Source organism: Alexandromys fortis, unplaced genomic scaffold (assembly GCF_014885135.2).
Source record: "Alexandromys fortis isolate MF-2015 unplaced genomic scaffold, M_Fortis_MF-2015_v1.1 scaffold_735, whole genome shotgun sequence".
Lineage (NCBI taxonomy): Eukaryota > Metazoa > Chordata > Mammalia > Rodentia > Cricetidae > Alexandromys > Alexandromys fortis.
Window position 1 is genome coordinate 7638 of NW_026068622.1, and position 14289 is coordinate 21926.

General features: G+C 37.1%; 2 protein-coding genes across 2 annotated transcripts; one reads left to right on the forward strand and one right to left on the reverse strand.

The window, feature by feature from the left end:
- Positions 1-5984: 5984 nt before the first annotated feature.
- LOC126495978 (olfactory receptor 998-like) lies at positions 5985-6929 on the forward strand. Its single transcript, XM_050133575.1, has one exon. It carries the CDS (start codon positions 5985-5987, stop codon positions 6927-6929), a length of 945 nt encoding a protein of 314 aa, XP_049989532.1.
- A 6054-nt stretch (positions 6930-12983) lies between these two features.
- LOC126495979 (olfactory receptor 1002-like) lies at positions 12984-13937 on the reverse strand. Its single transcript, XM_050133576.1, is given in 1 exon segment — positions 12984-13937. A coding segment is annotated over 1 exon segment (954 nt).
- Positions 13938-14289: the final 352 nt, after the last annotated feature.

The following is a 14289-nucleotide window of genomic DNA, read 5'->3' on the forward strand; positions in this document are numbered from 1 at the left end:
TTATGAATAAATTATATAGTAGCCAGGTAAATTCAGTACATTCCTTATAGAAAGTAGCATAGAGGCTATAGAAATGAAAATAGGATAGCATGAATCCAGCAATATTGCTAGTGGGTATAAATCTGAAAGAAGGAAATAAAATCAATTTTATATTATTGAGTATTTTGGCATCAATGTTCATGGATAAGGAAAATGTGGTGCATTTATACAATGGAGTACTACACAGCAGAAAAATAATGAGATCTTGAAATTTGGAGGCAAATGGATGGATCTAGAAAACGTCATATTGAGTGAGGTAGCCCAGACCCAGAAAACAAATAACATATTACTAACTCATAAGTGTCTTTTAGACATAAAGTAAAGAAAACTATCCTACAATTCACAATCCCAGAGAACCTAGACATCAAGAGACACATACATGGATCTAATCTACATGGGAATCAGAAAAAGATAAGATCTCCTGAGTAAATTGGGAGCATGGGGACCAGGGGAGAGGGTTGAAGGAGAAGTGAGAGGAAGGGAGGGGAGCAGAGAAAATTTCCACTATATTAACCTATTATCATGGGAGATCTTTTCAAATTCTAATATCTTCTTGAATTTCTTTCTAAATGTCTTAAAATTTTTATTATACAGGTCTTTCACTGACTTGTTTAGATTTATAGATTTATACTGAGGAAGTTTTTTTTGAGGCTGTTGTGAAAATCCCAGGTAAACAGATGTAACTAGAAAAATAATTATCCTAAGATTTTTCTAAATTCAACCTAGTTTAAAAATGACAAAAATGTCATGCATTTTCTTACATGTGGGTTATTGGCTGTGTCTTCTATTAGTACAACATGGTATAGCATATATAACTATAAACGTTTTGTATAAAGTAAGGGAGTAGGGGCCAGGGGAAGATCTCCTTAGGAAAGGGAAATAAAATATATAGTTAAATGGTAAGATTAAATGAAGAGGGTGAAGGAAGAGGCTGGTAAGGAAGGGTATTTATGGAGGGACAACTAACACTAATGTCTATTTGAGGGGGTCGTATGGAAACCTACTAAAGGAGTAGCTTCTTAAAAACTATACTTATATGAAAGAATCACTAAATAACAGAAAAGACAAAGCCTTAAATAGACATTTTTCCCCCACCAAGTGAAGCTTCCATTGCCAGGAATGAACTGTATCTAATGGAAGTGTTGACCAATGGCACCACATGTAACAACTCAGGCTATTGCTGTGGCTACTAATTGCTACCCACAAGCTTATAGTCAATACCTATTGCTATGTAACTCATTGCACACAGAAAAGTTGAGCTGGTGTCTAACTAGAGCGTTCATCACTGCTGATTAGTGTTCATGGTGGCAGAATGTTAGGAGCAGTGAGACCCCAGATCCTGAATTTCTTGTAATCCCCTGATCTGAGTGCCTACAGCTGCTCTGAGCACGAGACCTTCAGGAGTTCCTGATGGCAGGAGAGTGGTTTCTGGTGGGTTTGGCTGGGGCGTGGCTATCTCTGTATAATCTGCCCCTGAACACAATAAAGGGGGTAGTCTTGGGGAATTCAGGGATGACCCGTGTCGCTGTCTCTCTGTCTGTGTGTGTCTGTGTATTTTAACCTCCAGCCCCCTTGCCCGAAGCTCGCCAACTGGGTGCCAGAGCACAGAGCGTGTACCCAGAGGAGCAAGGTATACACCAAACCATTCAATCTACCACAGTGGCCTTCCAGCATAAGTAGTGACACAGGTGTCATGGTTATAACCAACCACTATCTGGTTAGATTTAAGGCCCACTCCATTAGCTGGAACCCATCCCCAACACTTCTTGAGTAACCAAAAATCTCAAACTAGATATGCATGGACCTAGTGGGAAACAAAATACTATTGCTCTTTAGAGTAATGTAGCAATAAAATGACTAGGATATCAATTTTCTAGATACATAATCAGTGTCTTGCTCAGCTATCATCAGAAAAGTTTTCTCCTTCAGGAGATGGGAACTAACACAGAGATCCACAACTGGACAATGTTTAGAGAGTCAGAGACTTTGGAACACTCAGTATTTAATGAGATGTAGCTATCAAACCCCTTCCCCCCCCAGGGCTCAGGGGTCAATGTGGAAGAGGATGTAGAAAGATTGTAAAAGCTGGAGGGGATGGGTAGCACCAAGGAAGCCACATCTTCTGGACATAATAGCACTGATGCACATATGAACTCGCAGAGACTGTGACAACATACACAAGTATGGACAAGTCCAAGGCAGATGGTGTCCCAACTCTGAGAGCAAAAAATAGATTGTTAACTCCCTTTCTTAATCAACAAGCTGTCTCCAGCTGACATGAACTTGCTAATGAAAAATTAGTAGTTTTTTCCAATGGTATATCATTGGAAATACAAATTGCACTTAAGGGAGGCTCTATGCCCAGCAGTAGAAGGCTAAAGCAAAAACTCAGTGATATTTTGGGGGCAATTTTTTGACTCATATTTCTCTGTCTGGTCATATTCTTTATCTTACTGTTTTCCTCCATATATTAAGCTTTTCTATTTCATATTTTTGTGCGTATGTGCGATTTTGTTTCCCATTCTTGTCTTTTGTTTTGTTTCATTCTTTTTCTTTATTTGCCTATTTATTTTCTAAAGAGAAAGAAGAAGACTTGATGTTGGAGGATGGAAAGTAGGGAAACATCTAGGAAGAAAGGAGGGAGTAAAAATGGTGACCAAATATCTTGTATGAAAGAAATTATTTCAACAAAAGTGAGAAGATAGGCGTTTAATGCAAACATATAAAATCTTGATATGAAATTAAGATGTTTATACCCAGAGGTCAATTTCCCAAATATACATGAATTGAGGCATTCTACCTCATCTCACAACATAGTACATTATGAATATACTTCTACAATCAAAATAATAATAATGATTTGGCAAATGAAAGTTTCTCCCCTTTTTTATTTGATGTCATGTTTTCATTTGAAAATTATGTGACTTGAATTTATTAGTGTTTAGCATATAAATAACATTTAACAATACTAGTCTCAGTGTGGAATCAAAGAAACTCAAATGCATGGGTGAAATGTCATGATACAGCAGCTTTGCTTAATTTACATATTCTACTTTAGAATAATTACAAGTAAAAGGAAAGAGGGAAGTTTTGACAATGAGAGTCACAGGAAGGAATGTTCATGCACACACACACACACACACACACACCCCACTCTCACACAGTTTCATTAGGACTATTCTCTTTGAGAAAAGATGCACTCAAACAAATTGTACTCGTCCAAGATGTTGATATCTAGTTGATTTTGTCCCTTCAGGGGTAATCCCCTGAGGCTTAGGTTCTTTGGAGACCTGCTTCTGAATAATTTTAAGATTTCAGTATCAGGTCCCTTATTTTGTGAAGCAAGAGAGCCAATGATCAGGTCAATTTTTCTCCCGTTGTGTCTAGGTCCATCAGGATAGGAAGTTCATCTTTTTTGCCAACTGCCTATAAAGCCATCCATCTCAGAAGAGTTAACGCTATGAAAGCTGTTAAATTTTTTTCCTGTGTTTTAGAAAACAATAATGGCCTTTGAAGCAACTAAAGAAGATGCAGAAAGGACATCTTTGAAGATGTGAGTACACTGCATTTGGACTATAGGATGTGCTTGAAATTCTGAGGGGAAACACCAGGTTCAGTTAGAACTTTGATTTTTTTTTAAATAAAGATTTTTTAAATTTATTCTTCTCTCATATATTTTATCCTGACCACAGCTTCCCCTCCTTCTTCCCTCCCAACCCCTTCATCCCCTTCTCCCCATCCCCACTCCTCCTTTCCTTCAGAAAAGGGCAGGCCTCCCAGGGATATCAACCAAACATCGGATGTCAAGTTATAATACAATTAGGCACTTCCACTCATATTAATTCTGGATGAGGCAAGCTAGTAGGAGGAAAAGGGTCCCAAAAGCACGCAAAAGAGTAAGTGACAGCCCTCACTCCCACTGTTTTTTGTCCCACAGAAACACAAAACTACACAACCATAGCATATACACAGAGGGTGTAGGTCAAACTCATACAGGCACCCTGATTGTCAGTTGATTCTTTCTAAGCCCCTAAGGGCCTTGGTTAGTAGAGTCTGTGGATTGTTTTCTTTTGGTGTGCTTGACTCCTCTGGTTCCTACATTCTTTCCTAGGTCCCTTCTTCAGGATTCTCTGAGGTTCACATAATGTCTGGCTATGGGTCTCTGCGTGTCTCCCATCAGCTAATGGATGAAGCCTCTCTAATAATGATTATGCTAGGCTCTGTTCTATGAGTATAGCATATCATTAAGAATACATTCATTGCCTTAACTTTTTTCCAATTGTGTTTGGTTCTATCCTTCATCTCTGGGCTATCCAAATTCTGATTCCTGGTCTTGCAGGCAGTGTCTGGCATTGGTTCCTCTCATGGCTTGGGTTTCAATTCATAAATCCTCCTGCAGGTTCTGCATTTTGTTCACATCAATTAAACTACTGCTTTGTGTCAACTTTTCTGAATTGATTTGCCTCAATATTTAAAAAAAATACATTTATTTATTTTTTTATCCCTACCCCAGTTTCCCCTCCTTCCTTTCTTCCCATTCCTTCCCACCACCTCCCCTCCACCCACTCACCAATCCACTCTTCTGTTTCTGCTAAGAAAGAGCAGGCCTCCCATAAGTATCAACAAAACATAGCATATTAAGTTGCAATAAGACTAAGCACCTCCCCTTGTGTTAAGGCTGGTAGAGGCCAGTACAAGGAATACCATCAGGGAAAGCTCCTCCTCCCACTGTTAGGAGTCCCACAAATAGACCAAACTACACAATGTCACATATGTGTATAGGGTATAGGTTGGTTCCATGCAAGCTCCCTAGTTATTGATTCAGACTCTGCGCGTGCCTATGACCCCAGCTTAGTTGTTTCTATGAGTTTTCTTGTGATATCCTTGACCTCTCTGGCTTTTACAATCCTTTCTCTCTTCAGCAGGATTTCCCAAGGTCAGTCTGATGTTTGGCTGTGGGTCTCTGTATATCCCATATATTAAATCTCATATTTGTACTAAAGAATTTATATAAGATAATGCAAATCACATGAAATCTTTTGTTTTAATTCAGTAGACCCTTCCTTTCCCATACAGTTTTCATTACAAGTTTTTGCCAACATTTATCAGATTTGTTGATGTTAGAGGCGTGACTCTTATGTCCTTTGGTGATATCACATTCTTTAGGTATAATTATGCAGTCAGGAGACATTTCTACCACCCCATTCCTTCCTCGATTTCTTCTATTTTATAATGCTGCTTTTAGAATTATTTCTGCCAGGAACTATAATTTATACTTTTAAGCGAAGAACTTCATGACCATGATCTATTGTAACTTTACTTCTAAACATAGTAATTTGATTACCATTTAAAATATTATTTTATAACCTGAAGGATTTTAGATCATATAAATATATATATTAGATTACATAAATATAAAAGACAATTTGATGGGAATAGTTACAGAGTCCAAATAGATCAAGAGTAAGCTATCTCCAAGGTTTTGAAAGTTATTTGCACAACTACACAGACATAAAGGTTAAGAATGTTCATTATTTCTCAGTTAAATAATATTTCCAATCATCTGTTACAGAATACTTAATGTAAGAACATTAAATTAAAAATTGTTATAACTTAGTGATTATAATTAAGTAATACAGTTCACATAGTAAGTTAAAAATTAAAAAGTAAGTATAACACAATTTTATAATGTGAGTGAGCTTTGCATCACATGCTGGGCAACTCTTGAAGAGAAAGGAGTGGAGAATCCAAAGAGCTCAAGAGTAAGATACTGAAGTTGCATAGGTTTTTTGCATGACTGCCTAGATCTATCCTTACAGTTCAACAGAGTTGCTGAGTAGTCTGTAGTAGACCTATTGAGCACAAGTTGACATTGATTTCAAATATCACTTGACTGAACTTGATAAGGCATCATTCTTATTCTTTTGATAGATCCCAACTGACCAATGGAAGAAAAGAATCAGACTGCAGTGACCGAGTTTCTCTTCCTTGGCATCACAGATAACTTCCATCAGAAGATTGTCCTCTTCATCATCTTTCTCTTTGTTTATATTGTCACCCTAGGGGGTAACCTGGGCATGATCAATCTCATATGGGTGGACCCCAGGCTGCACACACCTATGTACTTTTTTCTCAGCCACCTGTCCTTTGTAGATGTGTGCTCCTCTTCTTCCATAGCCCCGAAGATGCTGTGCGACATCTTTGCAGAGAACAAAGCCATCTCTTTTGTGGGCTGTGCCGCACAAATGTGGTTCTTTGGTCTCTTTGTGACAACTGATTGTTTTCTCCTGGCCATCATGGCATATGATCGGTATACAGCCATCTGTAAGCCCTTGCTGTATACACTCATTATGTCCCAGAGGGTCTGTGTGCAGTTTGTCATAGGATCTTATGTCCTAGCTACTATAAACATCACAACTCATACAACCTTGACATTTTGCTTACCATTCTGTGGTCTAAATACCATCAACCATTTCTTCTGTGATGTTTCCCCTCTGCTTTCCTTAGCATGTGCTGACACGTTGATTAACAAGGTAGTGCTTTTTGTCCTTGCTGGAATGATAGGGGTTCCTAGTGGTCTGATCATCCTGATCTCCTACATCTGCATCCTGGGGGCTATCTTAAAGATCAAGACTGCTGATGGAAGACAGAAAGCCTTCTCTATGTGTTCTTCTCACTTAGCAGCTGTCTCCATTCTTTATGGGACTCTTTTCTTCATCTATGTTCGACCTAACGCAAGTTCTTCCTTGGATATCAATAAAGTTATCTCCCTATTTTATACTGTCGTGATCTCCATGTTGAATCCCCTGATCTACAGCTTGAGGAACAAAGAGGTGAAAGATGCATTCAGGAGAACATTGGAGAGGAAACACTTCCTAATGGGTGCTTAAGATAGAATTCTTTTGTGTCAGACTTAAGATGATGGTGCAATATTTATGTTAAAGACACCTGGAATGGGAATTAGAGGCCACATAAGGAGCCTGGTAATGCAGTTTGTAGTTCGTTTGAAAAGTGAAGTCATGCCAGGTGGTGGTGGCAAAGACCTTTAATCCCAACATTCAGGAGAGAGGGGAGGCAGATCTCTGAGTTTGAGGCCAGTCTGGTCTACAGAGCTAGTTTCAGGATAGCCAAGGGTACACAGAGAATGCCCTCCTCAAAAGTCAAGATTCTTCTAAGTACTTTTATACCCAGCCTTTTTGATGTGACAGTTCCAGTTAAATCATAGAAGTATATTGAGAAGAGATATGTAAATTTATACTAGAAAATAACTTAGATGAATATTATTTGAATATATGAATATTTCTTAATATAGACATGAGAAATGTTAGAAATAGTTGATCAATGCATGTAAAATTAAATACAATAAAGGCAAAGACGTTTTTATGTATGTTCCATCATGAATCATATTTATAATGTGTAAAAGAGTTTTACATTGATAAATCAAAGGTTAAAAGTAGTTAATTTGAAAAATAAATGAGTTAACAATGAACATCAATGAGAGCATAAATTACCAAATATGTGAAAGAAGTTTAATCTTATTTTATATTTCAATCAACTAAGGAAGAATAATTAATTGATCAATGCAGTAGGTTCCAACTCACATGAAACATTACAAGATTTTTTTTTAAATTAATGATTGATGAGTTCCCTGTTTGACTATATACTTAACTGGTGTTGCTGATGATCCAATCCTAACCCATAAAGACTTTTGGTAGTTTCTATTGGAAATGATAATTTTACATGGGTTTATCTTCAGAAGACTCTTTTAGATATCTCTATCCCTTATACATAAATGCCAGTGCATACAATTATATGTATTGCAATAGTATGTGTAGAAAAACAAGACTAGGAGAAAATAACTCAAATACCCAGCACTATAAGGAAAGATCATTAATTTTTATAAATATTGTACAGTTTAAAAGATGAATGACATAGAACAATTTTATATTTTTCCAGTAACATAAAAAAAATCAAATTGCAAATCATATTGCTGTACTTATTAGATTTTCCAAAAGAGTAAAACTCACATACATACATTTGTGGAGAATTTAGAGAAATATTGAAAGAACACACATTTAACTGATGATATATTTAGCTGATTAACACACATTACACTGATTATTTTATCAAGAATGGATTGACAGAAATTTAGAGCTTTGCTCAGCTATATGGATCCCAGTTCTATCGTTCTCTCTACTTCTTCTAGGCTCAGTTCGCGTGCACCCTTTCACCTTAGGATGGTCTACCGCTGTGTTTTTCTAGTTTTGTTTATTGGAGTATATGACCAGATTCTTTCTAAGCCCAGATTTTATATCCTAACTGCAGCCTCCCCTCCTTCTTCTTTTCCCACTACCCCCCTTTTCCCCTCAGTAACCCTCTCAATTCGCCCCTTCTCTTTAATTGCTCAGAAAGGGGCAGAACTCCCATGGTTTCAACAAAGCATGATATTTTGGAGATCAGCCATCTCTCAGATATGGGGATGCAGAAGAACTTTTCCCATTCTGTAGGCTGCCTTTTTGTCTCATTTACTGTCTTTTGCTTTACACAAGCTTTCCAGCTTCAGGAAGTCCCATTTATTGTTGCTCTCAGTTTCTATGCAACTAGTGTTATCTTTAGCAAATAACTCCTGTGCCAATGAGTTCAAGGCTACTTCCCACTTTCTCTTCTATCAAATTCACTGTAACTGGATTCATGTTGAGGTCTTTGATCCACTTGGACTTGAGTTTGTGCATGGTGATAGATATGGATCTATTTGTAATCTTTTATTACGTGACCTCCAGTTGTGCCAGCACCATTAGCTGAAGATGATTTCTTTTTTCCACTGTGCAATTTTGGCTTCCTTGTCAAAAATCATGTGTTCATAGAAGTACGTATTAACGTCAAAATGTTCAGTCTGATACCATTGATCCATGTGTCTGTTTTTATGCCAATACTAAGCTGTTTTTTTATTACTATAGCTCTGTATTTTTTTATTACTATAGTAGAGGTTGAAGTCAGGGATGGTGATGTCTTTTATTGTACAAGATTGTTTTGGCTATTCTGGCTTTTTTGTATTTCCATATGAAGTTGAGTATTGTTCTTTCAAGGTTGTGAAGAATCGTGTTGAGATTTTGATAGGGATTGCACTGAATCTATAGATTGCTCTTGGTAAGATTGTCATTTTTATTTTGCTGATCACACCTATCCAAGAGCATAAGAGATCTTTCCGTTTTCTGATATCTTCTTCAATTTCTTTCTTCAAAGACTTAAAGTTATCGTCATACAGGTATTTCACTTGTTTGATTAGAGTTACCCCAAGATATTTTATATTTGTGCCTATTTTAAAGGGTGATATTTCTCTGATTTCTTTCTCAGCCCATTTATCATTTTTACATAGGAAGGTTATTGACCATTTCAAGTTAAACTTGTATTTCACCACATTACTGAAGGTGTTTATCAGCTGTAGGAGTTCCCGAGTAGAATTTTTGGGGTCATTTATGCATATTATCGTATCATCTGTAAATAGTGATTTTTTTTGAGTTCTTCCTTTCTAATTTGTATCTTCTTAATCTTTATTTATTTATTTATTTATTTATTTATTTGGTTTTTTGAGACAGGGTTTCTCAGTAGCCCTAGAGCCTGTCCTGGAACTCCCACTTTAGACCAGGCTGGCTTCAAACTCACATAGATCTGCCTGCTTCTACCTCCTGAGTGCTGGGATTAAAGATATGGTTAGGGTTAGGGTTGAACATATATGGAGAGAGTTTATAGCCTTGTCTTGCTCCTGATTTTAGTGGAATTGCTTTGAGTTTCTCTCCATTTAATGTGATGTTTGTTGTTAGAGGACTGTTTATCACTTTTTTTATATTTAGATATGTTCCTTTTATCCTTGATCTCTCCAAGACCTTTACCAAGAATGGATGTTGGATTTTGTCAAAGGTTTTTTTCAGCATCTAATGAGATAATCATATTTTTTCCCCTACAGTTTTTTTACATGGTGGATTACACTAACATATTTCTATATGTTGAACCAAGCCTGCATCTTTGGAATGAAGCCTACTTGATCATGGTGGATGATTGTTTTTTGTTTTGATGTATCCTTGGATTTGGTTTGCCAGTATTTTATCATAAATGTTCATTAGGAAGATTGCTCTGTAGTTCTTTTTCTTTGTTGCATCTTTGTGTGGCTTGGTTATCAGGGTAACTGTAGCCTCATGAAAGGTATTTGGCAATGTTCTTTCTGTTTTTATTGTGTGGAACAAGTTGAGGAGTATTGGTATTAGCTTTTGTTTGAAATTTTGGTAGAATTCTGCTCTGGTCCTGGGTTTTTTTTTTAGGTTGAGAGACTTTTAATGACTGCTTCTATTTTTTTAGGGTTTATAGGTCTATTTAAATTGTTTATCTGGTCTTGATTTTATTTTTGGTATGTGGTACCTATCCAGAAAACTGTCCTTTTCTTTTAAATTTACAGTTTTGTGGAGTACAGGTGTTTGAAGTATGACCTGATGATTCTCCAGATTTTCTCAGTGTTGTTGCTATATCCCCCCTTTTCTTTCTAATTTTGTTAATTTGGATATTTGTGACCTTCACAAATAACATATGCAACTAAGAAAAGCAGGAAGCAGAAGAGGTGGCCTTTCCCAGGAAATAACAAACTAATTGGATGTCTCATACCACAGGATTACCCCCCAAAACATACACACAAGTCAGATTATATGGACTCAACAGGTTACATTTGGGAATATATATGTTTGCATAAATACATATGTGCATTTAATAACAATTGATGATCAGAGTCCATGAATTTGAAGGGGAGTTTGGAAGGATATACCGGAGGATTAGAAGGAAAAGAAAAGAAACAGAGAAATGTGATTAAAAGACAATCTCAAAAACAAACAAACAACTAGGAGCTAAGGAAGAGAACTAGAGAACACTTGGGGCAGTTTATTTGTTCTTTGTTTATTTGTGTTCTTTTTATGTGGGATTCCCCACTGCATGCTGTGAATACTATTTGTTAATAAAGGAATGTCTTGGGCCTGCACAGGCAGAATAGAGCTAGGAGGGGAAAACTAAACTGAATGCTAAGAGAAAGAAGGTGGAGTCAGAGAGAAGCCATGTAGCCCCTCTAGAGACAGATACTGAAACTTTACTTGGTAAACCACAGCCTCATGGTGATACACAGATTAAAGGAGATGGGTTAATTTAAGATGTGAGTTAGCTAGAAATATGCTTAAGCTATTGACCAAACAGTATTGTAAATAATATGGTCTCTGTGTGATTAGTTTGGGGTTGAGCATCCAGGAACAAACAAGTGGTCTCTTACAACATTCTCTTATTGCTGAAAACTGAATTATTGCTCCTATATTCTCCCAGAGACCAAAAGCAAAAGACATTCTCTTTCTGATCTAACTCCCAAGGTCTTGAGAATGCTAGACCTGGGTTGTAGAACTTACCATATACTGGAAATATTTATTAGCATGTTGAAAGAACTAAGAAAGAATGTACAGTTTTGAGTTTACTAAAATAATTCTCTATGCAAACCTTCAAAACCCTATATTCTGTGATAAATCAGTTTAAGGTTCAGTCAATGTGAACAGGCATTTTTAGTAGAAAACATACATGATCAAATACAGCAAAAATGTCAGTTTTCCAAAACAGTAACAGTGTGGTTGTGGGAAAGCTCACAAGGCTTCTACCCTAACAAAGAACTATAGGAAACTAAGGACTTCTCTGCGAAGAGTGGGAGACATAGTCTTTCCCAGGGAAAACCACATCAGCTGGTTCTCTAATACCAAATGATCAGTACTGAAAATGTATAAGCATACGCAAGTCACATTATACAGATTGAACATGCTGTGTTTATGTATACAGCAACAATTAAAGAATCTGAACAAGGAGGGGGAACATGGGTGTTTGGGAGGAAGAAAGGGAGGAGAAACGATGTGATTATATTATAATCTCAAAATATAAAATCATTTAGTAATGTTTTGGGGGATCATATTGCTTCATAGAAGTCAAAATCATTGTTATAAACAAATTAAAATGTATCCAGAAATGAAATAATATTCACAATTGTACTAATGGACAACATATTAGTTATTACTATATTAAAAGTTCATGCATTTTTTTATCTTAGGTCTACAAATGCAAATGTATATTGCCTCAATCTCCAAAGCTACCAGTATAGTACAAATAGAGACTACAGTGTGTATACAATGTCTTTGTCCAATATCTACTCCACGTATGAAAATACTTGTAAAAAGAGTTGTTTGCTTACTACCTGATCAAACTCTTTATAGCTGTTTGAACAGATTCAACATTAAGCATTTTGTCTTAGTTCAGTGAAGAGAGACCATAACCATGGCAACTCTGACTAAGTAAAACATGCAACTGGGGCTTGTTTATCGTTTCAGAGGTTTAGTATATCATCGTTATGGCAAGAAGAATGTTAGCATTCAGGCAGAAATGGTGCTGGAGTAGGAGCTGAGAGTTCTATGTCTTTATCTACAGGCAGGAGAATGAGACTGCCACACTAGGCTTTGCTTGAGCAAGTGAGACCTCCAAGCTCAACTCCACAGTAACATATTTCCTCCAACAAAGCCACACCCACTCTAACAAGGCCACACTTCCTAATAGTGCTATTACATATGGGCCAAATATTCAAACACATTAGTCTATGAGGGTCATTCTTACTCAAACCACCACACATTATGAATTATCCTATTATAGGAGATAATTTAGGGACTTGGCTACCTGTAAACCATAGCTGAAGTATGAATTTCATTGCTTACTAAGTTTTATTGTTTCAGAGCTTAACAGAGTCTGTTATTTTTGGTCACAAATCCTCATAGCTTTGCTAAAGTTGAACATTCTATAATCTATACATCTCAGTGTAAAGATCTGATCTTCTTGTGATTGAAAGGAAAATCTGAAATAGGATAACTGTTATCTAATAATATTTATATCTATAACATTTTATCTTGCAAGCTGTAGCAAAATTGCTTTTCGAATGTCCTGATGAATGCTTCTTTGACTTCCTTATATCTCAGGCTATAGATGAACGGGTTTAACATAGGGATAACAGTGGTGTAAAATAATGACACAACCTTATTGATATCCTGAGAAGAGCTGGTGCTCGGACACACATAGATAAAGAAGAGAGTCCCATAAAGGATAGAGACAGCTGTCAGGTGTGAAGAGCAGGTGGAGAAGGCTTTGCGCCTCCCATCAGCAGAGTGGATTTTCAGGATAGTCATGACAATGTAGATGTAGGACACCAAGATGATGATACCACTGAATACACCCAGGATCCCAGTCCAAATGAAAAGCAAAAGTTTATTCGCCTGTGTATCTGCACATGCCACTGATAAAACAGGAAGAAGATCACAGAAAAAGTGATTGATGAGATTTGGACCACAGTAGGGCAGGAGAAAGGCAAAAGTTATATGTACTGTGGTGCTTATAAGGGCTACACCATAAGGCCCTATTACTAGTAGCACACAGACCGTCTGGGACATAATGAGAGTATACAGCAAAGGCTTACAGATGGCAACATATCTATTGTATGCCATGGAGGCCAGGAGGAAACATTCTGTCACTACGAACTAGCCGAATAAGCAAAGCTGGACAGCACAACCTAGGAAGGAGGCCACTTTTCTCTCCACAAAGATGTCGGACAACATCTTAGGACTGATGACCGAAGAGGAGCAGGCATCCACAAAGGACAAGTGGCTGAGCAAAAAGTACATGGGGATGTGGAGTCGAGTATCCAGGCAAATGAGAATGACCATTCCCAGGTTCCCCAGAAGCGTGACAAGATAAACACAGAGAAATAGCAAGAAGAAGAGAATTTGGAGCTGGAAGGAGCTGGTCAATCCCATGAGGAAGAACTCTGTCACTGCAGTTTGATTTCTGTGCATTCTTCTTGATCAATCTATTATGAGAAAGACAAAATTTTTGCTTTTATCTGATGTAAATTCACAATTAAAATTTAACTTTTGTTAACTTGAGTTTTACCCTTTGTCTTCCTGCTAGTCATTAGGGCTGCCTTCTCCGGGGCTTGGGCACCTCTGAGCCAGTAAAAAACCTCACTGGGGTCTTTGATTTCCTCATTTTTCTTAAGAAATGAAAATTTTAGACCTACAATGTGAACTTTGGAGATTATGCCACAGTGTCTTCTAACTTCACAAGGATATTTTAAAAACATCACATGAGAAACAGTAATTGGATGAATCACTGAATTTAGATTATTTTAACCAACTTAAGGACAGG